Consider the following 23,527-nt stretch of genomic DNA (forward strand, 5'->3'; position numbering starts at 1 on the left):
GGATGCTTTCACAGACATGCATCAGCCCAGAGCAAGGGGTAGACTCCCTTCCTGTTCCTGCTTTGGGGCAGGGGCTCCAAACCTCTGCTGTGCCAGTGCCCGGGCACACAAGTTTTGACATATCTGTGCACCATCTGTTTTGTTATTTGCTAAATATTTTAAAATATGTGCTCACATTGTTTTATTTAAATAAATGCATTTTTAATGAAACAACTTTACATTTCTCAATCAGATTTTATCAATATATTAATATGTGTACACATCTTTTAAGCATTTTTAAATATTCAGTTGGTTAAGTCCGACTCTTGATTTCGGCTTTGGTCAGGATCTTATGGTTCCCCCCGCTTTGAGCTCCATGATAGCAGTGTGGAACCTGCTTGGGATTCTCTCTCTATCTCTCTCTGCCCCTCCCTTGCTCCTGCTCTCAGATGAGACAGCATAAGGCAGACTGGGGGCAAAGTACAAGCTAGCACACACGCCCCCTCCCACAAGATGGGATATGTGTAATATTTCTCAGGAGCTCCTGGCTGTCCAAAAACAAAGGAAAGGACAGAAAACAGATGGTTAAACCATTAAGAGTCTCCCATCAGTTTACAAATATCTTAGTACAATTATAAAAAAAAAAAAAAAAAAAAAGATGGACTCTTATCAATAGCCTAAAGTCCAAGAACTCCCTACTGTCATAATGTTAATGCTTTGCTAGAGGGAAAAACAACCTTAGCTTGACAATAGCTAGGCCTCCAGTAATCTGTGAGTCTTTATCATATGAAAATCTCTTTGGAAACTTCCCTTTTGACTTTACCTCCCCTAATTCCATAGTATATAACCAGTCACTCTTCACAACTCCAGTGCAGCTCTTTCTGCCCATGGGTGCTGTCCCCATGCTTTAATAAAATCACCTTTTTGCACCAAAGACTTATTCAAGAATTCTTTCTTGGCCATCAGCTCTGAGTCCCACCATCACCCCAAAACCCCATCACTCTCTATCTCTCAACAAACAAACAAACAAACAAGCAAAAAAAAAAACCCCACAACTGACTCCCCTGCTCTCTCTCTCAAAATAAATAAATAAACTAAAAAAAAAAAAAAAAAAAGCCTTTGGGGCACATGGATGGCTCAGTCAGTTAAGCATCCAACTTTGGCTTAGGTGATGATCTTGCAGTTCGAGAGTTTGAGCCCTGTGTCAGGTTCTGTGCTGACAGTTCAGAGCCTGGAGCCTGCTTCAGATTCTGTCTCCGTCTCTCTCTGCCCCTCCCCTGCTCACATTCTATCTCTCTCAAAAATATATAAGCATTACAAAAAAAATTTTTTTTTAAAAGAAAAAAGAAGCCTTTGACCACCGTTGGTCTGATTGCCACATAGTAGGCACTGGTGAAAAATAAACAAAAATTGAAAATACTGGTTACCAATTGCAATCAAGTAAGGAGACCCCCTCACCCAAGGATTCTAAAAACTGCACCACCTGCCTGGGATTGAATAGGACTTTTTTTTTTTTTTTTTAATTTTTTTTTTTTCAACGTTTATTTATTTTTGGGACAGAGAGAGACAGAGCATGAACGGGGGAGGGGCAGAGAGAGAGGGAGACACAGAATCAGAAACAGGCTCCAGGCTCCGAGCCATCAGCCCAGAGCCCGACGCGGGGCTTGAACTCACGGACCGCGAGATCGTGACCTGGCTGAAGTCGGACGCTTAACCGACTGCGCCACCCAGGCGCCCTGAATAGGACTTTTAAGGAGCCAGCCCATATTTATTGCACTGGGGTGCTGCCTGAACTTCAAGGAGGTATCCAAAGAGATGAAAAATTTCTCCTTGGGAGGAACTGTAATATATTTGGGGACCAGCCAAAAACAAATGATATTTAAAATATTGACTCCTTGGCAGAAGTTCACAGGCAGGGGCATCTGATCTGTTAAAGTCATCACCTCAAGAAGTGTCCTTCTGAAATTCAATGTACTAATACACATCCCACCATCCTACCCACCTGCCTCTTTCTCAAGGGAGCAGGATGTGTGGGATCTAGAATACTCCATATCTCCATTTATCCCAGTTACTCCAGTATGCACTATTCTAATAAAAAACTTCATTGTAGGGGCACCTGGGTGGCTTAGTTGGTTGAGCATCAGCTCCGCTCATGATCTTGGGGTTCACAAGTTTGAGCTCCATGCTGGGCTCTGTGCTGACAGCTCAGAGTCTGAGCCTGCTTCAGATTCTGTCTCTCTCTCTCTCTGTCCCTCCCCAGCTCACACTCTATCTTTCCCTCAAAATAAAAAAAACAAAAACAAACAAACAAAAAAACCCACTTTATTTTGAATGGAAACATTTCTAAGACTGTAAATTCCAAAGGCACAAAGAAAGGAAAGAGAAAAATACCCTAATTAAACCTCAGCTGAGAAGAAAACCCCCTCTGGCAGATGCACTGTGACCACAGTATACACAGGAAGAACCTCAGCATGGGCTAAAGCCAGTGTGGAGGTCAGAAGTCAAGGTGACCTTGGCTCCCAGCAGACTCGATCTAACTGCTTAAACCACACTCTTCCACCATCACCTCTTGTCAACAGGCCTCCTGCCATAGTAGCAAACAGTAAGCACAAAGTGCTCCCTGCCCTGTTGGGGTTGTACTTGGGGATATAAACACAAGTACAAAGAAAATGGAGGGGACTATGCATTTGATCAAGAAGAAAGGTGATCAAGAAGATAAGGCAATAATGGAAAACGTACACTGTGGACTTTAATGCTAAAATGTTAATAGCTAACATTTATTGCAGACTTTTGATGTTTCAGTGCTGTTCAAACACTTTGCTGATGAAATCTTCACAGCAGCTCTAAGAAGAAGGTATTTTAGAGATGAGGAAACTGAGGCTCAGAGAGGTTAGTGACTTGCTTAAAGTCTTCGGTTTGGAAGGTATAGCCCAGGACTCTCACCTGGCAGCTTTTGGGCTGGCTGGCCTCTCCAAGCCCAGACCACGTGGGACCATTGGAGAGTCCTGATGCATATTAGCATGTTAAGGAGTCTGAGAAGTTCAGCAGTAAACACTTAAAATCAAAGTTGTTTATAGTTCTTCAGTCCAGAGTTTCTCATACTTAGTTGACAATAAACCCCCTGTCCCTGCCTTTTAAAATGAGATTATTATTCTGCAAAACATATAAGGAAGTGAGAAAGGCCTCCGTGGGCATCTCTGTGTAGGAATGGGAGGAACGTCCCTTCCCAGATCAGCTGCTGACCTGCCTGTCTCCAAGTACTCCTGTCTCTGGCCAACCAGGCTCCCGGCATTTGTCAGGCTTGAGATTAGCCACTGAGGCCAGACAACTGGGCAGGATCACTAGGGTGCCACCTAGTCAGGGCCCTGAGGCCAGTGCCTGTATACTGGGGGCTGGGCCCTGAGAAGGACTTTTTTAATTATGAGATAGAGAGACTACAGTGATTTGAGGGGTATGGGAGGAAAAGGAGGGTATACGTATATCAGCTCAAAAAATCAAAGGATACAGGAAATAAAGCTGGCTCCAGAGTCCAGGGACCAAAATAAAACCATCTGTCAACTTTGCTTTCCTCTGTATTGGCTTCATTCTTGGAGAACACTCTCCCTGTGGTGACTGACAGAAGTTCCAGGCTTTAGTGTTGACAGACCCTATAGTTCCAGGCCAGGCCTCAGCCCCGCCTCTCTCTGGACCCATCTGAATCATGGGCCTTCCTGTGCTGATCTCTGGTACTTCTTTGATTTGCCAGGATTGTGTGATGGGCTGAGGTGTGGAGTTAGCCCTCCTTTTTTCACATGAAAGGTGAGTTGAAGATCTGCATCTCCCCTGCAGATACAGCCTGTTTTCTAAGGGTGCGGGTCAGTGGCTTGTCAGGCAAAACCCACAGTTCTGCTATTGGAGGTGAGCAGGGAGGTGGCTGTGAGGCAGGAGGTGTCGACTTTATGGGTGATTCTCTTCTTAGAGTTTATCCTATACAGGTAATTGGACACACATGCAAAAACAAACAAAAGAACAGCAAAAAAGCCCCAAGAAAGCCAAAAAACCCCCAAGCTATCCATTTAGATAGATAGATTATATTTATTGGAATGTTGCTGATTGTAGTGAAAAGTAGAAAGTCTATCAAAAGAGAATTGTTTAAATGAATTAGTTTCATTTGTTGGAGAGAAAGCATTTCTTACACACTTGAAGATCCTTCTAGCTTGACTAAGAATCAATTTGGTATGAGACAGATTAACAGGAGAAAATCATATTTAACAGTGTACATGTGGGGAATCCACACAGACATGGAAATTCCAAAGACAGGCAACATGTTTATATGAGCTAAGGAGAGGGGCAGGGTCTATGGATACAAAGGGGAGGAAGGCCATTAGTAGGAAGGTGAAAGGAGATGTCTAGAAAACAAAGGTTGTTCTTATATAGTTAAGTTCTTAGGTAAAGAGGAATCTCTGTTAATAGGTCTCATCCTGACATAGGCAGGCAGTTGAGGGGGAGGTAAAGATGTTTTCCTGAATCTGCTGGGTTTGATTGCTTTTAAGTCAAAATAATGTTCATGCTGAAGTGGCCCATCTTGGGGCAGCCTGCCCTTGTCCCCTACACATCCAAATATTATGCAACTGACAAAAAGAGGATGTATAACTGTAATTGTCAATTTTTGGATGTCCAAAACATATTGTTGAATGGAAAAATAGCTTACAAAAATTATTTGTGACAAGAGTCCACTTTTGAAAACTATCTTTTTTAGTTTATATGAATAGAGAGATGTTTGATAGTGTGATAGGGAATGATAGAATTCAGTAGGCAGAAAGGGAGAGCCTAGGGCTTAAAGATTTCTGGGTGAGGAAAAACACAAATTTTAAAACACTTCTTCTGGGAATGTCTGACCTCAGGCAAACTCCCTCAGGTGTAAAGTTCTTCTTAAGAATGTAACAGACACCACCTATTCCCCCTCAGGGTCCCTCAGGAATTTGACAAACAAAAGACCTGAATAAAAATAAGTAGACCATAAAAAATGTAGAACCCACGAGGAAAGTTATGGCAGTAGACCACCTCTCATACAATAGAAATTAGTTAATCAAAAAGGAATGACTAGGCATTTAGAGTTACCTAGCCACTAAGAGTAGACCCTAAGAAGGAACAAGGAGGAGGTGAAGGGGAATGACCAAAAGCCCTATAAAACAAAGACCCTTGCCTAAAGTCCTTGGTATTCACTTTCTTTCTTTTTTTTTTTTTTAATTTTTATTCAATTAATTTTAATTTTAATTTTTAATTTTTTTAAATGTTTATTTATTTTAGAAAAACAAGCCGGAGATGGGCAGAGAGAGCCAGAGACAGAATCCGAAACAGGCTGCAGGCTCTGAGCTGTCAGCACAGAGCCTGATGCGGGGCTCAAACTTATGAACCATGAGATCATGACCTGAGCCAAAGTCAGACACTTAACCGACTGAACCACCCAGGTGCCCTTATTTAATTTATCTTTTTAATTTACATCCAAGTTAGTTAGCATATAGTGCAACAATGATTTCAGGAGTAGATTCCTTAATGCCCCTTACCCATTTAGCCCAACCCCCTCCCACAACCGCTCCAGCAACCCTGTTTGTTCTCCATATTTAAGAGTCTCTTATGTTTTTGTCCCCCTCCCTGTTTTTATATTATTTTTGCTTCCCTTCCCTTATATTCATCTGTTTTGTACCTTAAAAGCCTTCTATGAGTAAAATCATATGATATTTGTCTTTCTCTGACTGACTAATTTCACTTAGCATAATACCCTCCAGTTCCATCCACGTAGTTGTGAACAGCAAGATTTCATTCTTTTTGATTGCCGGGTAATACTCCATTGTATATATATACCACCTCTTCTTTATCCATTCATCTGTTGATGGACATTTGGGTCCTTTCCATACTTTGGCTATTGTTGATAGAGCTGCTATAAACATTGGGGTGAATGTGCCCCTTCAAAACAGCACCCCTGTATCCCTTGGATAAATACCTAGTAGTACAATTCCTGGGTCATAGGGTAGTTCTATTTTTAATTTTTTGAGGAACCTCCATACTATTTCCCAGGGTGGCTGCACCAGTTTGCATTCCCACCAGCAATGCAAAAGAGGTCCTCTTTGTCCGCATCCTCACCAACATCTGTTGTTGCCTGAGTTGTTAATGTGAGCCATTCTGACAGGTATAAGGTGGTATCTCATTGTGGTTTTATTTGTATTTCCCTGATGATGAGTGATGTTGAGCATTTTTTTGATGTGTTGGTTGGCCATCTGGATGTCTTCTTTGGAGGAGTGTCTATTCATGTCTTTTGCCCATTTCTTCACTGAATTATTTGTTTTTTGGGTGTTGAGTTTGCTAAGTTCTTTATAGATTGTGGATACTAACCCTTTATTTGATATGTCATTTGCAAATATCTTTTCCCATTCTGTCAGTTGCCTTTCAGTTTTGCTGATGGTTTCCTTCGCTGTGCAGAAGTTTTTATTTTGATGAGGTCCCAATAGTTCACTTTTGCTTTTGTTTCCCTTGCCTCTGGAGACATGTTGAGTAAGAAGTTGCTGCGGCCAAGGTCAGAGAGGTTTTTGCCTGCTTTCTCCTTGAGGATTTTGATGTCATCCTGTGTTACATTTAGGTCTTTCATCCATTTTGAGTTTATTTTTGTGTATGGTATAAGAAAGTATAAGAAGGTTCATTTTTCTGCATGTCGCTGTCCAGTTTTCCCAGCACCACTTGCTGAAGAGACTGTCTTCATTCCATTGGATATTCTTTACTGCTTTGTCAAAGATTAGTTGGCCATATGTTTGTGGGTCCATTTCTGGCTTCTCTATTCTATTCCATTGATCTGTGTGTCTGTTCTTGTGCCAGTACCATACTGTCTTGATTATTACAGCTTTGTAATACAGCTTGAAGTCCGTCGGTATTCACTTTCAAATGCCCCCTCTCTGTAAAGAGAGCTTTCATACTATTCTTACTTTCTAAGCTTATACTCTAATAAACTTCTGCCTGCAGCTCATTTTATTCTGCATCCACCTCTTCATTCTTTGAAGCAGCGAGACAACAAATCCCGGGTATTGAGGTAAAAAATCTGGCAACAAGCTTTTAAAATATTAACAGTGTTTATTGTTGGGTGGGGGGCTTTGGGTAATTTTTATAAGCTTTTGCTTTTCTAAATTTTTACCATAAACATGTATATTTTTGTAATTGGAAAAAATTGCCATTATTTATTATTCAAAGAAAACTCATTATTTTCTAAGCTAATATAAGATGCCTGGTGTGAGAGAATCCTATTGTTTTCCTTTGGAATCTGTATGTTCTCAAGGAGCATATTGGCGAAGCAGGGGCTGAGGGGATTGACTGGAGCTCCTCCTTCTTCTTCCATCCTTGCTGTGGTGGTCTGGAGAGGCCTGGCTCCATGCCTCCCTTGCACTTTAGCAGTGCTTATCATGCTGGGGGAGGGGCCCACCTGAAAGTAACCCTCCAATTTACCCAGCAGTCTTTGGGTGTTGCCCATCTCATCTGATGACTAGGACAGTAAATCTTTCTAACCAGTGTCTCTCTCCCTCTCCCTTCTCCTCTCCATTTATGATAGCTCCCATGCAAAGCCTCCAAGTGCCATTGTGTCTCCTGGCTGGGCCATTGTGTCTCCATTTCAGCTTGTCTGTATCATAAACAGCACAAGGACTTGGGTACTGGGCTGGAAGTCAAGGGCTCTTCACAGTTTTAACTTTGAATTGCTTTGTGAAAAATACACTTTGTGTTCTAATTTCTTCCTTCACTAATACTGAATCATTTGTCCAACAGACAAAATGATCTTTTATTACTACTCATTGGCAAATATAAAGCTGTGGTTTAAATTCAGTAAAGCATTTTTTGAGCAGCTGAGCTCACCTCTAAATTGGCGCATTTCAAGATTTTGCTATTTTTCAGTCTATATCTCTGCAAGGTTATTAAAGGAAAAGTGCTAATTAATTTCAAAATAAAAAGCTAGAACTTTAAAGGTATTTACCTTGAGACAGGGCATGAGGCAAATTTGCTGCTGTGTTTTTCCCAATATTTCATCACTTTGACCACACTATTATTTGTACTTCCACTCACCTTGAACAGAATGGAGGATCACATAGGGGTATATTTTCCAAATCAGGCTGTTTGCATAATCATAGTTTTAACAAAGACAATCCCTAACATCTGTAGAGTGCATTCTCCACAGGGCTGCCAGGGTTGTTTTACTCAGTTACTAAGACAAGTTCTTAGCAAGTTACTGCCCTGCTTAAAAACGTTTGATGAGTCTCCATTGCCTTTGTGCTAAAGTCCAAACTCCTTAGCTAGCATTTCAAGAGCCTCCCACTTAACCTCAACCTACCTCTCCTTTCCCTCCCTCAACTCCCCTGCTGACAGCACAGTCCATTCTCTCTTTCAGGATCTGATCTCACCCCCTCTGTGAGACCTCCACACCTCACTGAGGCCGGACCATTCATAGCACCTCACATGCCCTTCTTATGGCCATACCACCCTGACTCAGTTTCCCCCCTGTTTATTGAAGTATAATTCAATAAACAACCTCTGAATTCACTTCCTGCTACTTCTCCTTTAATCTGTTTTCCCAATTGCAATCAAATGATCATTTAAACTTGCAGGTCTGCCAAAACCACTGCTTATATTGAAGTATAATTGACAAGTAAACATTGTATATATTTAAGGTACACAACAGTGATGTTTTGATACATACATACTTTGTGAAATGGTTACCACAATCAAGCTAATTAACATCTCCATCACCTCACATAAACCTTGTGTGTGTGTGTGTGTGTGTGTGTGTGTGTGTGAACACTTAAAGTCTTTTCTTTTAGCAGATTTCAAGTATACAATCCAGTGTTATTAACTACAGCGGTTGCCAGGGGCTGAGCAGTGTCAGAAATGGAGATGTTGGCCAAAGGGCACAAAGTTTCAGTTGTGCAGGATGACTAAGTTCTGGTGATTTAATGTACAGCCTGGTGACTGGCTTGGTTTTAACCGTTTGTCTTTTCCACTAGATCCTATGCCCTTTGGGAAGGCTGTTTTCCAGTCTGGCTAATTATCGCGATCTCCTGGAAAGCTTGATAAAAATACAAAATTTCCAGAGTACCACACCAGACCAACAGAATTAGAATCTCTGGGAGTGGAGGTGCGCCTGGGTGGCTCAGTCAGTTGGGCGTCCAACTTCAGCTCAGGTCATGAACTCACCGTTCCGGAGTTTAAGCCCTGCGTCGGGCTCTGTGCTGGCAGCTCAGGGCTTGGAGCCTGACTGCTCAGAGCCCGGAGACTGTTTTGGATTCTGTGTCTCCCTCTCTGTCTCTGTCTGTCCCCCACTCGTGCTCTGTCTCTCTCTCAAAAATAAATAAACATTAAAAAAAAAAAAAGAATCTCTGGGAGTGGAACCCAGGGATCTATAAATTCAAAAAAGTGATTCTGACCAGCAAGCAGGCTTGGTTACTACTGCCCCACATGAACCACCATCCATTCAGCCTTCCTGATGTGACAGCCCAGGTGGTTGGCAGAAGGGCAACGCACAGCGACCCTCCGAATGGGAAGCTACTGGTATCCCTTCTGTTACTCATCATGGCCATCCCCAATGTCCAATTGGCACTGATGAATCAAAATAAACCCATGGGGGCAAACTCGGGGATATTTTCTGGGGATGACCCCCAGGACAAAAAAAGAAACCTTATATCCAGCTGGTGCCACGCCTACCTGCCCATCCTCTACCTAAAGGAAAGATAGCCCCATATATTTCCCAGCCAAGGAGGGGAACAAAAGGGTTCGAAATCCCCACTCTAGCAACAAAGGAATGTATCCATGGATACAAGTTACTCCAGCCCCTAGGCCCACTTGGCCCCCAGGAGGCATTCCTAATGATAACTGGATCTGGTGGGTTAAGTTACAGAATGGTTCATTAGTTCCTAGGTATACCTTGTCTCTCTGGGAGCACATAGGGCGTGGATTCCCAGGGCCCTCTTGGCTCTCTCCTGGCACCCCAGACCAAAGCGAATACTTTTGTTCCTTGTACCACAAATGGTTCAAAGGAACAGTTAAGAAGTCATGTCCCTGTAAATGTTCCACTTGAGGTGTTGAGAGTTAGATGACCTTTCGTGAAAACAGCAAAGCAAATGCTTTATAAACTACAAATAAACGTAGATACATAATGAAAGTAGTATGAAGAAATTAATCAATAAACAAAAAAGCAGGAGGAAACATTACAAAGAAATAATCATGAAGTTCTTTAATGGGTGATTACACAAAGGAACATTTTTAGAATTAGGTAAAGCAGAGAAACATAGATGACGCACTCTACAAGGAAATTGCTAACACATATAATGCCACGCTTGCCACAATAAAGTCACCAGTCTAACACACTGCTGTTGTCTGTGTCCATTTGTTATTCTCGCCGACGCCATCATCCTTCAGGGACCCCTGGACCTGCTGGAGCTGGACTCCGGCAATTTTCTGTGAGCCCAGCCTAGTGACAGCCAGGAAGAGATAGGACGAGGAAGAGAGGTGAGGTACATAAGGTCTTGCCTTGTACCAGGTCCTGCTCTACAGGCTTTTACATCTGCTCATTTAATCCCAACCACTGTGAGAAATGGGGGATAGTATGCCCATTACTATAGTTAAGGAAAGCATAGCTCAGGGATTTCACCCTTGTTCCAAGGAGGTAGGTCTCCAGTGGTGACAGATCCAGCTGTGCTCTCTCTAAGCTCATATTCTTTTTACTTAACCCATGTTAATTAAATGTTAGTTAAAATAAGTTAACATTTATATTTTTATAATCTCCATTCCTTGCTCCCCTACATTCAGTTAACTGGCATGACCTGTCCACTCTATCTGCTCAAACCTGTTCTTGGCCATGTAGACATTGGAAACAATCTCTTAATTCACTTCCTGCCACTTCTCCTTTAATCTGTTTTCCCAATTGCAGTCAATTGATCATTTAAACTTGCAGATCTGCCAAAACCACTGCTTAGGGTATGTTTCACCACATATAAGGTTTTCATTTTTACGTAGACAAATATGTCTACTTTTTCCTTATAGCTTCGAGGTTTTCAGACTTGATAATGGATGTTTAAGCAAGCCATCCCTGCCTTCTAGACTACTAATGCAAATGATAATTCATGGGTCAGGTTTTATAATGTATAGTTATAGACTTAGAAAGGCAAACCTTAGAAAAATTACAGTCTGACTAAATAATTCACAGATGAGGAAATTAATAAACAAACAAGTGAAAAGAAAACCCCAACACTAGTGGCCAAAGAAATCAAGTGACGTCATCCCTCAGATCAGAAAATACAAAGAGCAGCTATGACACTTATTCCTGGCAGTGATATGGGGAGAAGGGTGAACTCTTATTGACTGCTTGTTCAGATGGGAATTTTGCCAGCCTGTCTGGAAAGCATTTTATAAGTAGGAACTGCAATACTGTTTGTTCTCATTTCCCATTCCTGGGAATATATCTATTTTCTAGCATAAAGCCACTAGAATAAAGGACTTTTGAATAAGAATATTTGCTGCTTCATTGTTTGAATGATAAAAACCTGAAAATTATGTGACTGTCCATCTCTAAAAGAATTGTTGACTTTATTATGGAACATCCACATCAGGGTATAATATGATCCCATGAAAAATATGAATTGGAGCTAAATTGACCTAGAAGCATTTATTTTATGTATTGATTTATCTTTATTTAAAAAAAATTTGTTTTTAATGTTTTATTTATTTGTTTTGAGTGAGAGAGAGGGGGTGGGGAGGGACAGAAAGAGAGGGAGAGAGAGAGAATCCCAAGTAGGTTCTGCACTATCAGTGCAGAGCTCAAGGCAGGGTCATATCCCAGGAAACTTGAGATCCTGACCTGAGCCGATACCAAGAATCAGACACTCAACAGACTGAGCCACACAGGTGCCCCACCTAGAAGCATTTATATGAGGAATGGTTGAGTGAGGAAAGCAAGATGCAGAAAAGTGATCTTATTTTGTAAAACGTTACTACACAAACACATTCACACAATGCCCTTTAGATATAGAGTGTGTGTGAGTATGTGTGTGTATGTGTATGTGTATGTCTGTGTGAATGTGTAAGTAAATGTAATTGTGAATGTGTGTCTCTGTATACAGCCATGTGAACATGGAGAAAATACAGGAGGACTCAAACCAGGCTATTAACATGGGTTACAGGGTACAGGGGTGGCAGATGGTAGGGAGTGCAGAAAAAGGGAGGGGGGCAAGTTAAGATGGTGAAAACAAAGGAGAAACAGTTAATAAAAGCCTACCAACATGTATGGTATAATCATTTATGCACTTATATGAAAGTATATATATGTGTGTATGTGAATTACAAAATTCGAAAAACTTAAAAATATAAGTCTAATTATTTCATTCTTCTACCTTAAAACCTGTGTCAATGGTTCAATCCAGAACTGAGAATCTTTTTTTTTCTTTTAATATTTATTTATTTTTGAAAGAGAGACAGAATATGAGCAGAGGAGGAGCAGAGAGAGAGGGAGACACAGGCTCCAGGCTCTAAGCTGTCAGTGCAGAGCCCGATGCGGGGCTCGAACCCACGAACTGCAAGATCATGCATGACCTGAGCCAAGGTCAGATGCTCAACCGACTGAGCCACCCAGGTGCCCCCAGAATTGGGAATCTTTAGCCTGGGCTCTAGAGGCCACTGCTCATCTTTCCACCCTCCTATAAAACAGTTCCCTCTTCAGTCTGTGTCACAGACACACATTTCCCAGTTCTTTACTTCCCTGTGAATTCCTAGTCCCCTCTGCTCTGCAGTTCAATGCTTCTCTTGGCTCTTCACATATGCCATTCTCCTCAGTCCAGGACATTTGACCCCTTTTCTTTTCGCAGATGGACTTTTACTCATTTTATAGGTCTCAGCTTAAATAGCAGTTTCCCAGTGGGCTTTCCCTGAACCGCCTATGTTCAGGGAAATATGTATTCCCATACCTGAACCCCTTATGTATTCCCATAGTTCTCTGTCCTTACTAAAATTGTATTTTATTATTAACCTCTTTTTCCAAACTTTGCTCAGATTTTTCCCAGCTGTAGTTTACTGCTTATATTTTATACCCAAATTGGAGAAGAGCCTATAGCAGGGGCCTGGATCTTATAACTATGGGGATGTGAAATCACCTCTCCAACCCTCTTGCCACTCCATGGCTCTCTTAGCTGTGAGAAGCCCTTTTAGTTTTCCAAGGAAAGCAGTTTATGCTACTATATGGCATTTATGAGGGATGGATGCCTTCCCCAGCATTGTCTCAGATTATCTTCCCAGGGTCTCTCTGGCCATGTGCATTCCTTGGTGCTCAGGACTCCTCTCTCTGTCCCCTAGAGAGGAACCATGGGCAGAAGAGCCCTAGCTACTGTGACAGATAGAACCTCTCCCACCCTGTGGTTATGCTCTGTAACTGAGAAGGAGCTACTGTGAGGGTGACTGTAAATTCCAGAATGTATCTGGGGCCAGCAGAGCTGCTCTAGCACCAGAGAGCTAAACAAGACAGGCATGAGGGAGTTAACACAGGGCACATACCAGAGAGGGCAACCACGTTTATTAAGCATTATTTTATTTTCATTGCATGTTTCTAGTTAAAGATGTTTATGAGAAAAGAATTCATATGAAGAGAAAGGAAAAATAATTAGTTCAGTTCATTTTCAAACTGTATTGTTTACCAGTTATTTTCATAATAATAGCTATATTCGCAAAAAGCAGTGACAGGAAGAAAAGATTGACTCTGTTTTTCTAGAAGACCCAGGGAAGCCAAATTCCCATCCAGATCATCGCCTTTGGTTAGCTAGATCAAACATTCAGATTTCAAAATGAAAAGAAAATGTGGAAATAAATTACACTACATGGATCATTGAAACCCGGGGAGTGCTAATTCTAAGAGCTTTTTATATTAAATAACCTGAGCTTCCCTGTCCCACTGGCGGTCACCCTGTCCATGGCAGAGAGGATTGAGTTGGATAATGACTCCCATTAGCACTGGGGGGAGTTTTCACATGTAAATCCCTTACAAATTGGAAAGCAAATAGAGAGTGTCCTGCTTAGTAAATCAACATAACTTGGGTGTTAGATTTTTCTCCTAGAAGAGTGCCCTTGGTGGCTTGTTATCTTTGAAGTGGATGAAGCAGGAGGCTCTCAGCCCACCGTATTTGTCTGCTTTTTCTTCTCATCAGGATTGTCCAGCATCTGTAGCCTTTTCTCCAGTCTCTGTTTCCATTCTTCTCTGAGCCTGAGGAGAGGAAAAATACAAATGCTTACTGCTTTTACCTCCACATCTGATGGTCCAATTGAAGTCTTTTGTTTTTCCTTCTAATAAATATTTTTGAGAAACACATGGCTTTTACAAATTAATGAAGAAATCAATAGATAAATGAGCAAAGTCTATGAATATGTGCTTTTATAATTTATTCCTTCCTAAATTGATTCAATATAATGTCAAACAAAATCCCAGAAGGACCTTTTGGTAGATATTGATAAACTTTATATGGCAAGGCAAAAGAAGTAGATTAGCCAAAACAATTTTGAAGAAGAAAGCTGGAGGACTCACATTACTTGATTCTGTGACAAGTATGGCAAGACAGTATGGCACTGATGAAAGAGCAAATAAATCAGTGGAACAGAATAGAATCTAAAAATAAGTATGTGCAAATACAGCCAATTGATTCTTGACAAGAGGCAAAAGCAGCTCAATGGAGAGAAGATATTTTTTTTAAAACAAATCATGCTGGAGCATCATACGTTTATATTCAAAAAATGGACTTTAGTCTATACTCCACATCTTATACAAAATGAACTCAAAATGGATCACAGACCTAAATATAAAATGTAAGACAATGTGGTAGAGTCCCCTCCCTAAGAAATGTTGTATGAAAAGACCTCTAGATAAGGGAAGGCAACCTGGCTATATGTGTATGTGATATCCCTCACGACTCTGTAACATGAGACCAGCCAATCAGATTATGTCTTTACATTACCCATATATGGGAGACAAAGAAGTAGAAAATTAATAAAAGGCTACACTAGGTGGCATTCGAGGCTCAATTTTTCTAGTAGGAACCCAACTGAGACCATGTTGGCATGAATAAAGTTGCTTCCTGGGAAGAAAGGCCAGAAAGGTGTCACTAGTTTCTATGCAAGAATCCTGCTGTCAGCTAAGGCTTCTAGAAGATAACCCCACAAAATAACATATTCATTATTTCCCTTGGATTAGGGAAAAAAAATTCTTAGATACAACACAAAAAGCATGATTCATAGAAAAAAGAATATTTGGGGGTATCAAAATTAAAAATTTGCTCTATGAATGATACTATGAAGAGAATAAAAGGCAAACCATAAATGGAGAAAATATTTGCAAATCACATATCTGTTAAGGGACTTGTTTCTAGAATATATAAAGTTCAAATTGAATGATAAGAAAATAATGTAGTGGGTAAAAAATTTGAACAGATATTTTACCAAAGAAGTTGTATGGATGGCAAATAAGCACATAAAAGTAATGCTTAACATAATTAGGAAAATGCAAATTAAAACGCAATAAGTTATCACTAACCTCATAGAATGACCACACACACACAAAGGAAAACAAATAAACAATGTCCCCCCTCAACCCACTCCATCAAAAAAACTCCAACAAAATTTAAAAAAACCCTTACAACTAAATGCAGATAAAGTGTTGGTCAGGATGCTGAGTAACTGAAAGTCTCTTACATTGCTGTGGAAATGCCAAATAGAACAGTAATTTGGGAAAATAGTTTGGCATTTACCATATGACCCAGCAATCTCAGTCTTGGGTACTGACTCGAGAGAAATGGAAACTTGTGTTCCACAGAAATCTGTATGTCAATGTTTACAGCAGTTTCATTCAAATCATCAAAACCCAAAAGTAACCTAAATGTCCTTCAAGTGGGAGTGGATCACCAAACTGTGATACATCCATATAACAGAATGATAAGGAATAGTCAGCTGACACACACAACAAGAATTAATCCCAAATACATTTTGCTGAGTGAAAAACGTCAGACTGAAAAGAATACATACTATATTTTTCATTTATTACACTCTGGAAAAAGCAAAATCATAGGGATGGAGAACACATCAGTGGTTGCCAGGGGCTGGAAGCTGGCAGAGGAAATGACCATAAAGGAACAGCATGAGGGGATTTTTCAGAGTGACAGAACCATGTCATATCTTGATTGTGGTAATTATATGACTCTAAGCACCTGTCAAAACTCATAGAACTGTACATACATGAAAAGAAGTGCATGGTGCTTATAAATCAATTAAGAAAAAATCTACAGTAAGATGGGCAGAGGATATAAATTGGCTGTACCAGAAGAAGAAATCCAGTTGTTTCCTATACATATAAAAAGATCTCAACCAAACTTATAATTAATTAAATTCAGTTTAAAACAGTGAGATGCTATTTTCACCCATCAGATTAATAGTGATTAAGAGTTTGACAATACACAGCGTGAGCAATCTTTCCACCTGGCACTCCCATACTCAGGGTGGGAGTTTAAATGAATACAACTTCTCTGCAAGACAAGAAATCAAGAGCTATCAAAATTTTCAAAACCAAAAAAACCAAAAAAAAACAACTCATCTTTTGACTTTTTAATTTTTATGAACATATCCCATAATTTTTGTCCATGTATGCAAAAATGTATGTGCAAGTATTCTTATTACAACATTGTTTGTGAAGCCAGAAAACAAAAAACAACCTAAGTGTTCTTTGATGTGATTGGTTAAATTAATTGTTAACATCATTGTAATGGAAAACATTAAAGAAGAACTGAATGTGCTGATATTGAAAAACTTCCAAGTAATTTAAAAAAGCAAGGTGCAGAAGTATAGTCTCATCTTGCATAAAAATATAGCACACATATTTATTTGATTATTCATTTTGAAGTTTTTGGGAAAGATATACAAGAAACTGTTGATGTCAGCTTTCCCTAGACAGCAAGTAGGAGCCCAAGTAAGAAGGAACTCCCTTCTAATTATATATTCTTTTGTGATGCTTGAATTAAAAAAAAAATGTGCTTGTGTTAGTTTCATAAGAATAAAAACAACCACAATGAAAAGATTGGGTAAATGCTTTCATTAGTTTGATAGAGTTGCCATAACAAAATGCTACAGAATGGGGGTCTTCAACAACAGAAATTTATTTGGTCCCAACTTTGGAGGCTGGAAGTCCAAGATCAAGGTGTCAGTAGATTTGGTTTCTCCCAAAGCCTCTCTCCTTTGCTTGCAGATAGCCTTCTTGCTTCACTCTCATGTGACCTTTTCTCTGGTGTGTGTGCATACCTGGTATCCCTTTGGGCATCCTAATCTCCTCTTTTTTAAAGGACATCAGTCAGATTGGATTAGGGCCCACGCTAAAGGTCTCATTTTAACCAAGTCACCTCTTTAAAGTCCTTATCTCAAAATACAGTCACACTCTGAATGTGTGAAGGTACACAATTCATTTCATAACAATGCTAATGCAAAGTAATGCATGCTTAACGCAGGAAGATCAGACTATATAATAAAGAATTTTAAAAAGTTGGATTCAATCTTAATTTTTTCACTCTTACAAATAACCCTAAAATGAGTAATGATAATACTTATTACTCTTTTCATATACCTATTTTCCTCAGAGGGATTCCTGGAGACAAGTAATTTAGAGGGTATAAATATTTTGAAGGCTCCAGGCACCTATTACTAAGTTGGCTTCTGGAAAGTTCTCACTTAAAACTCTGCTCACTTATGGGCCCAGGAAAGAATGGAAAGAATCTGGAGTGTCATCCTGTTGTTAGGTGTAGTTTTTGCTTAGCTACATTAGCAACCAAAGATCAAAAGCTGAAATATTGAGAGAAGAGTGAGGGTTATGGAGAATAATAATAAGACCTACCCTCACTCTACCTTAGATTAAATTAAGGTAATGGACATAAAAATACAGTTTGCTTCTTTGAAAGATGAGATAAAACATAGAATGGCTTCTCTCTCATAAGCAGGCAACTGCCTCAGAGGTCCTTGCATGGTTTATCTAAGAAGTGATGATTTTCTGGGGTGCCTGGGTGGCTCAGTTGGTTAAGGGTCGGTGACTCTTGATTTCAGCTCAGGTCGTGATTTACCAGTTCGTGGGTCCGTGGCTCTGTGCTGACAGTGAGGAGCCTGCTTGAGATCTTCTTTCTCCCTCTCACTCTGCCCCTACCCTGCTTGTGCTCTTTCTCTCAAAATAAATAAATAAACTTTAAAAAAAAAGAAGTGATGATTTATTGAACTTATATGACCTGTTGATATCACCTATTGTAATTTTCATAAGCTATATTTTCCATTATACTTGTTAAGTATGCATCTTAATTTGTAACCAAACTGCTGTCTTGTTATAAGCATCTCTGAAAGTTTCTATAACTGAATCTTCCTCCAAATGTACATGACTTGTCACTGAGATCTTTTAAAGCTCACTAATAAGGACTGCAGTCTATTTCATGGAACTCAATGGACTTTTTAATATAATGTGGATACATTCATTAATTAAAGGGGCTTTAACTTTTCTTGGGTATGATGGGTGTAAAAATGCACCGCTCAGAGTTGCTGCTGTGGGGAGCATCCACTTCCTTCCCTTTCTCTTTCCTGGAGGTTGGACCTATATCACCTTCTGATGACTCTCCTTAACTTCTCAGTTATAATTACAGGCTGATCATTTAGACTTAGGTGTCCATATAATTTATCATCTAAACTGAAGTACTTTTTTTAAAAAGTTTTTTTAACATTTACTTTATTTGTTTATTTACTTATTTGAGAGAGAGAGAGAGAGAATGAGAAGGGGAGGGAAAGAGAGAGGGAGACAGAAAATCCAAAACAGGCTCCTTGCTGTCGGCACAAAGCCTGATGTGGGGCTCAAATCCGTGAACCCTGAGATCATGACCTGAGCCGAAGTCAGATGCTTAACCAACTGAGCCACCCAGGCACCCCACTTTTAAAGTTTATTTATTTTGAGAGAGAGAGAGAGAGAGAGAGTGCTGAAAGGGAAGATAGAGAGGGAGAGAGAGAGAGAGTGCTGAAAGGGAAGATAGAGAGGGAGAGAGAGAGAATCCCAAGCAGGCTGCACACTTTCAGTACAGGCCCGATGAGGGACTCGAACTCATGAACTGTGAGATCATGACGAGCAGAAATCAAGAGTCAGATGCTTAACTGACTGAGCCACCCACGTGCCCCTAAATGGAGATACTTTTAAAATAAAAAGGGAAATTATGATCCATAACTGTAACAAAATGATAGACGTACACCTGGACTGCCCCAACAAACCAGGAGGTTTAGTCCTAGTACCTACACTGCATTTGATTTTCCTCAGATTGTCTCCATCACTTATTTGCAAACAGTTTTCAACTTCTCTGTGGACCACCCCTATTCCTATTGTGTTGCTTCTTTCTGGCCATTGTCAGAGAGAGTAAGGGGCTTTCCAGTTCTGAGGTCCCTCATCTTGCCTCATGATCTCGCCTCCAAGGCCTCTGCTAGACGCACCAGTTGCCAGGATAAATTGATTCTCTGCAGCTCTGGCTGAATTCCTCTGTCAGTGAACCTGCAGGAGAGTGTGCTAACAAGCATGTCCATGGTGAAACACCTGTTTCCACTCTACCCTGCTTTGCCACAAGTCTTGCTAGTCAGATCTGCCGAGAAGAACATAAAGCAATATTGATTTTGTTCTATCAGCAAAGGTGTTGGTGGGAACTTTTAGGGTTTTTGTCTTTTAGTGTTCACTCTGAATATTTCTGTATTGTTCAGAGGCTTGAATTTGCCTTTATAAGTGGAGAGTAGAATCAAAAAAGAGCCTGAGTATTATGTATGTGTGTCCAGTGTACTTATGTATAGTGAAGTATGGGAGATATAGGCCACAGGGACAGGATAGGGACTTCAGGGTTTATGATATTCGCTGGTCTGCAAGTGTATGTTGGAAGGTACACTCTTACTCTGTTTCAAACTATTTTCTCAGATCAGCAGGATTTAAACAAATATTCCAACGTTCTGCTCTTCGTATGAAAATAAATCTGAGATATTTAACAAAAATAATAACAAAACCACTAGGTTTTGGGTCTTTTTTTCACAGCTGACAAGGGAAATAGCTCTGGTTAATGAGACTCCACAACAGAGGAGCAAACAAACCATAGGAAGCTGCCTCTACTTCCTCACACCTTAAGATTTTCAATGCAGAGGCTCTGTCCAATTCTTTAACATTTATTTGTGGGACACAATGATGAAATGTTTCATGATGAGCACATTTTGAAGATTTATTCTCTTGGTTATAGAGGGGAGAGAAAACTGCACCCACTTGGAAGGGGGGTCATTTCTGAGGCACATGGGAATCTGGAGAATGATTTGTTTAAACATGTATTTTAACATTTTAAACAAAATTGTTTAATTATTTGTAAATTCATTTGTTCTATGGACCATTTGCAATCAGTTGCCTTTTTTATAACTTCATTTTGCCTAATTAGAAATGGCACAGTATCATTGTAGAGCCTTTGGAGAAGCTAGGAGAGCTCATACACACAAAATCTGCCATTCTGCCAATCAAAACTAATCACTCAGTATCAGCATATTTTCTTTTAATGTTTTTCTTGTATATACAGGTAGACTGTGTATGTATTTTGACAAAAATAAAATGATATCACAAATTATGCTTTTAATCCCATACCTTGAGGGTTCTGGACAGGAAGATGCGGTATAGGGTTCATGATGGGATCTGGCTCCCTGGTTTGTGGGCCAGGACTTGGGGGCAGAAGATGGCATGAATCACACAACTGATTTTCCTCACTCTCCTGGAATCTCCAGGACTGGATGCTCTAGTGTGTGACTCTTCTAGCATCTAGAAAAGCCTGATTTTGCTTGCTGGATAAATAGGAATGTAGCTGGAATGGTGGCAGAGCTCTTCTTTGGCTAGGAGAGAAGTTATTTCCCCTCAGGCGTTAATCAAGATTTTTAGAAGTTGATGTTGGTTCAACACATGTGAACTACACATGTTTTCAGCTTAGCATGTTCAGAAACATGGAGACATAGTGCCTCGCTGGCCAGCAGAATATTTAGCTGCCACTCCACTTGTGAGTGGGTGTCTTAGCAAAATAGACGACTTGACTGAGCTGTTCACATTTTAGGGACAGAGAACCCAGATAGTCTCTGAAAAGTTGAGTTGATCTGTCTGCTCCAAGGCTCTGCACATGTGAGAGCAGGTGCTGGCTCTTTTTTTCAAAGTGATGTTGACACATGTGACACATGTCTTCTCACATAAGGATATGTTCTCCTCTCCACAGGTTCCTTTGGCTAGAACAACAAGTTTACTTGCCAAAGAGGGGAATACCATCTTTCCCTTCCCCCAAGAATATTAATATGTATCTTCCCAAATGTGAGATCTCTCATAGTTCTGTTCTGTTGACTTAAATTTAGTGTACCTCATGTGCTGGGGATTACAACAGAGGCAAGGTGGGGGAAAGATTTTTTCAGTTTATCAAGATATAAATAATAGAACTTCATTTTTGTTTATATACAAAAAAGGCTCAACCTTATTTATGAATCACTGGTTCTCAATCAGAGGTGGCTTTGCCCTTGAGGGCATATTTGGTAACATCAGGAAATATTTTTTGTTGTTACAATGGGAATGGGAGTCCTACTGGAATGTAATGTTTTGAGGGATGTTAATAAACATCTTACAAAGCACAGGATAGCCCCCTGACCCCAAAGCATTATCTGGCCCTAAATGGCAATAATGCTAGATTTGGAAACCCTGGTAAATGTGGTGACAAGACTAAATGAGTAGATGAATTAATCATGTCTTGAATTTTCTATATGCTATGATGTTTTGACATCATAAGAACCTTGCTGGCCATGGAAAGGCCCAGAGCTAGCCTTTTCTTAGAGGTAACAAAAGGCCTGCTGTGAGCATGTCAACCAATCCTAAGTCTATGGCCCCAATCACCTCTAACTTCCACATGTGAAGCCATATTTTCCCTGCCCCAAATCACCCCAGGGCTAGGTTCCATACAACTAGAGAGCACATCTATAGCCAGAGCCCTCTGGAATTACTCAAACTAGACAGTGCTAAACTGTTTACTCTGCTCTGCCTTGCCTTTTGCTCAGGAACTCCAATAAAAACTCTGGCTTAGATGTTCCCCATGCTTCTGTCTTTTGCTTCCCCTGTGGCCCTAAATAGTATGTGGTGACCCTTCCTCTGATACCTGTGAATATAATCTTCATCCAAGTCTTGTTTTCCTTTACTCTCATGGCTGCACTGACGTTACCATACCATACTGAACATTTGCATTCTTAGAACAGTAATAATGAATAGAACTCAGTCTCTCATATTCACAATCTGGTGTATTTCTATAGAAATCTAATTTAAAAAATAGTAGAGAAATAATCCACATACTTTCTCAGGGCGCTCCTTCCCTGACGGTCTTCCTCCAGTTCCCTGTAACAAGTCTGTTTGCTAATTTCTTTTTCCCAGAAGCTTTTGAGTTCGTGACACGTTTCACAGCAGAAGACTTCCCGACGGATATATTGATTGTTCATCCCCTGAAAAATAAAAGAAAAAGAAATCCCAGAGCCATTCTAATTTTGGAGTGATGAAAGGTGAGTTTAAATCTAGACCCTTCTGTTTACACTTTTTGTGACTGTAGACAAATTACATAGTCACTATGATTTGTTTTCTCAACTGCAAATGGGAATAATAATGGTTCTGTCAGAAAATATAATATAAAAATTTTGAAATGAACAAAAACAAAAAAGGTGTCTAATAACCCGTAAAGATTATCTTCTTCTACCAGGGGCCTACCCATTTTATTGTCTTTGAGCTATTTTACAACTCTGAAATTATAGAAAAAATATAGTAATGCAAATGATTCTTGAACATAAAGAGTCAAATAAGTTTTGTCCAGGGGAATGCAACTGATAGTTGTGTGGATACCAAGCAATTTTAATCTACTTCTAATTCATTTCAGTATTCTTGATATCCTACATCTGTATGTTTTTTTAAAATTCTTTTTTTGAATTAGTTGTGATACCTTACTAGTTTTCCCATTAATTAATAAATTAAATAAAATATTTGACTAATTTATTATTATTTATTTATTTAATTTATTTCTTGTTCATTTTATTTTTATGATAGTTGTGATTTTAACTTAAAGAAAGAAGTCTTGACAGTTACTTCACAGTTGTGTGTATATGTATATAAAATGAGATGATACACGCAGAAGCTCTAAACATGGCAAATATGCAATCAACAAATGTTAAGCTCTTTCCATCTTTCCTCACAGAATAACAATAACCTCTACCATTTGTTGAGCACATAATGTGTGATAGGCCTTCTATACACACTTGCATTTGATTCTCCCTACAACTCTTGGAGGTGGGTGATTATACACTCATTGTTCAGATGAGGAAACTGAGAAATAGAATTTGCCTCTAACCTCATAACTGAACGTGGTAGAGTGGGACTTTGAACCTACGTCTGTCCATCTTCAAAGTGGGTACTCTTGGCTCTGAGATTCTCATC

The 23,527-nt window shown here is 39.9% G+C and overlaps 1 protein-coding gene and 1 long non-coding RNA gene across 2 annotated transcripts in view; one reads left to right on the forward strand and one right to left on the reverse strand.

The window, feature by feature from the left end:
* Window positions 1–22,800, forward strand: part of LOC147574799 (uncharacterized) — a 62,426-nt gene extending 39,626 nt beyond the window's left edge. Inside the window, exon 5 of the long non-coding RNA XR_015243516.1 lies at window positions 22,481–22,800. This is a non-coding gene — a long non-coding RNA (uncharacterized LOC147574799). The remainder of the gene's footprint in view (window positions 1–22,480) is intronic.
* FAM240B (family with sequence similarity 240 member B) lies at window positions 13,879–22,566 on the reverse strand. Its single transcript, XM_086685204.1, has 2 exons — window positions 22,403–22,566; window positions 13,879–14,230 (listed from the first exon to the last, which is right to left on the reverse strand). The coding sequence occupies exons 1-2, from the start codon at window positions 22,543–22,545 to the stop codon at window positions 14,137–14,139; spliced, it is 237 nt and encodes a 78-aa protein (XP_086541330.1). The 5' UTR covers window positions 22,546–22,566; the 3' UTR covers window positions 13,879–14,136.
* Window positions 22,801–23,527: the final 727 nt, after the last annotated feature.

Source organism: Puma concolor, chromosome D4 (genome assembly GCF_028749965.1).
Source record: "Puma concolor isolate L17-30 chromosome D4, mPumCon1.1.hap2, whole genome shotgun sequence".
Taxonomy (NCBI): Eukaryota; Metazoa; Chordata; class Mammalia; order Carnivora; family Felidae; genus Puma; species Puma concolor.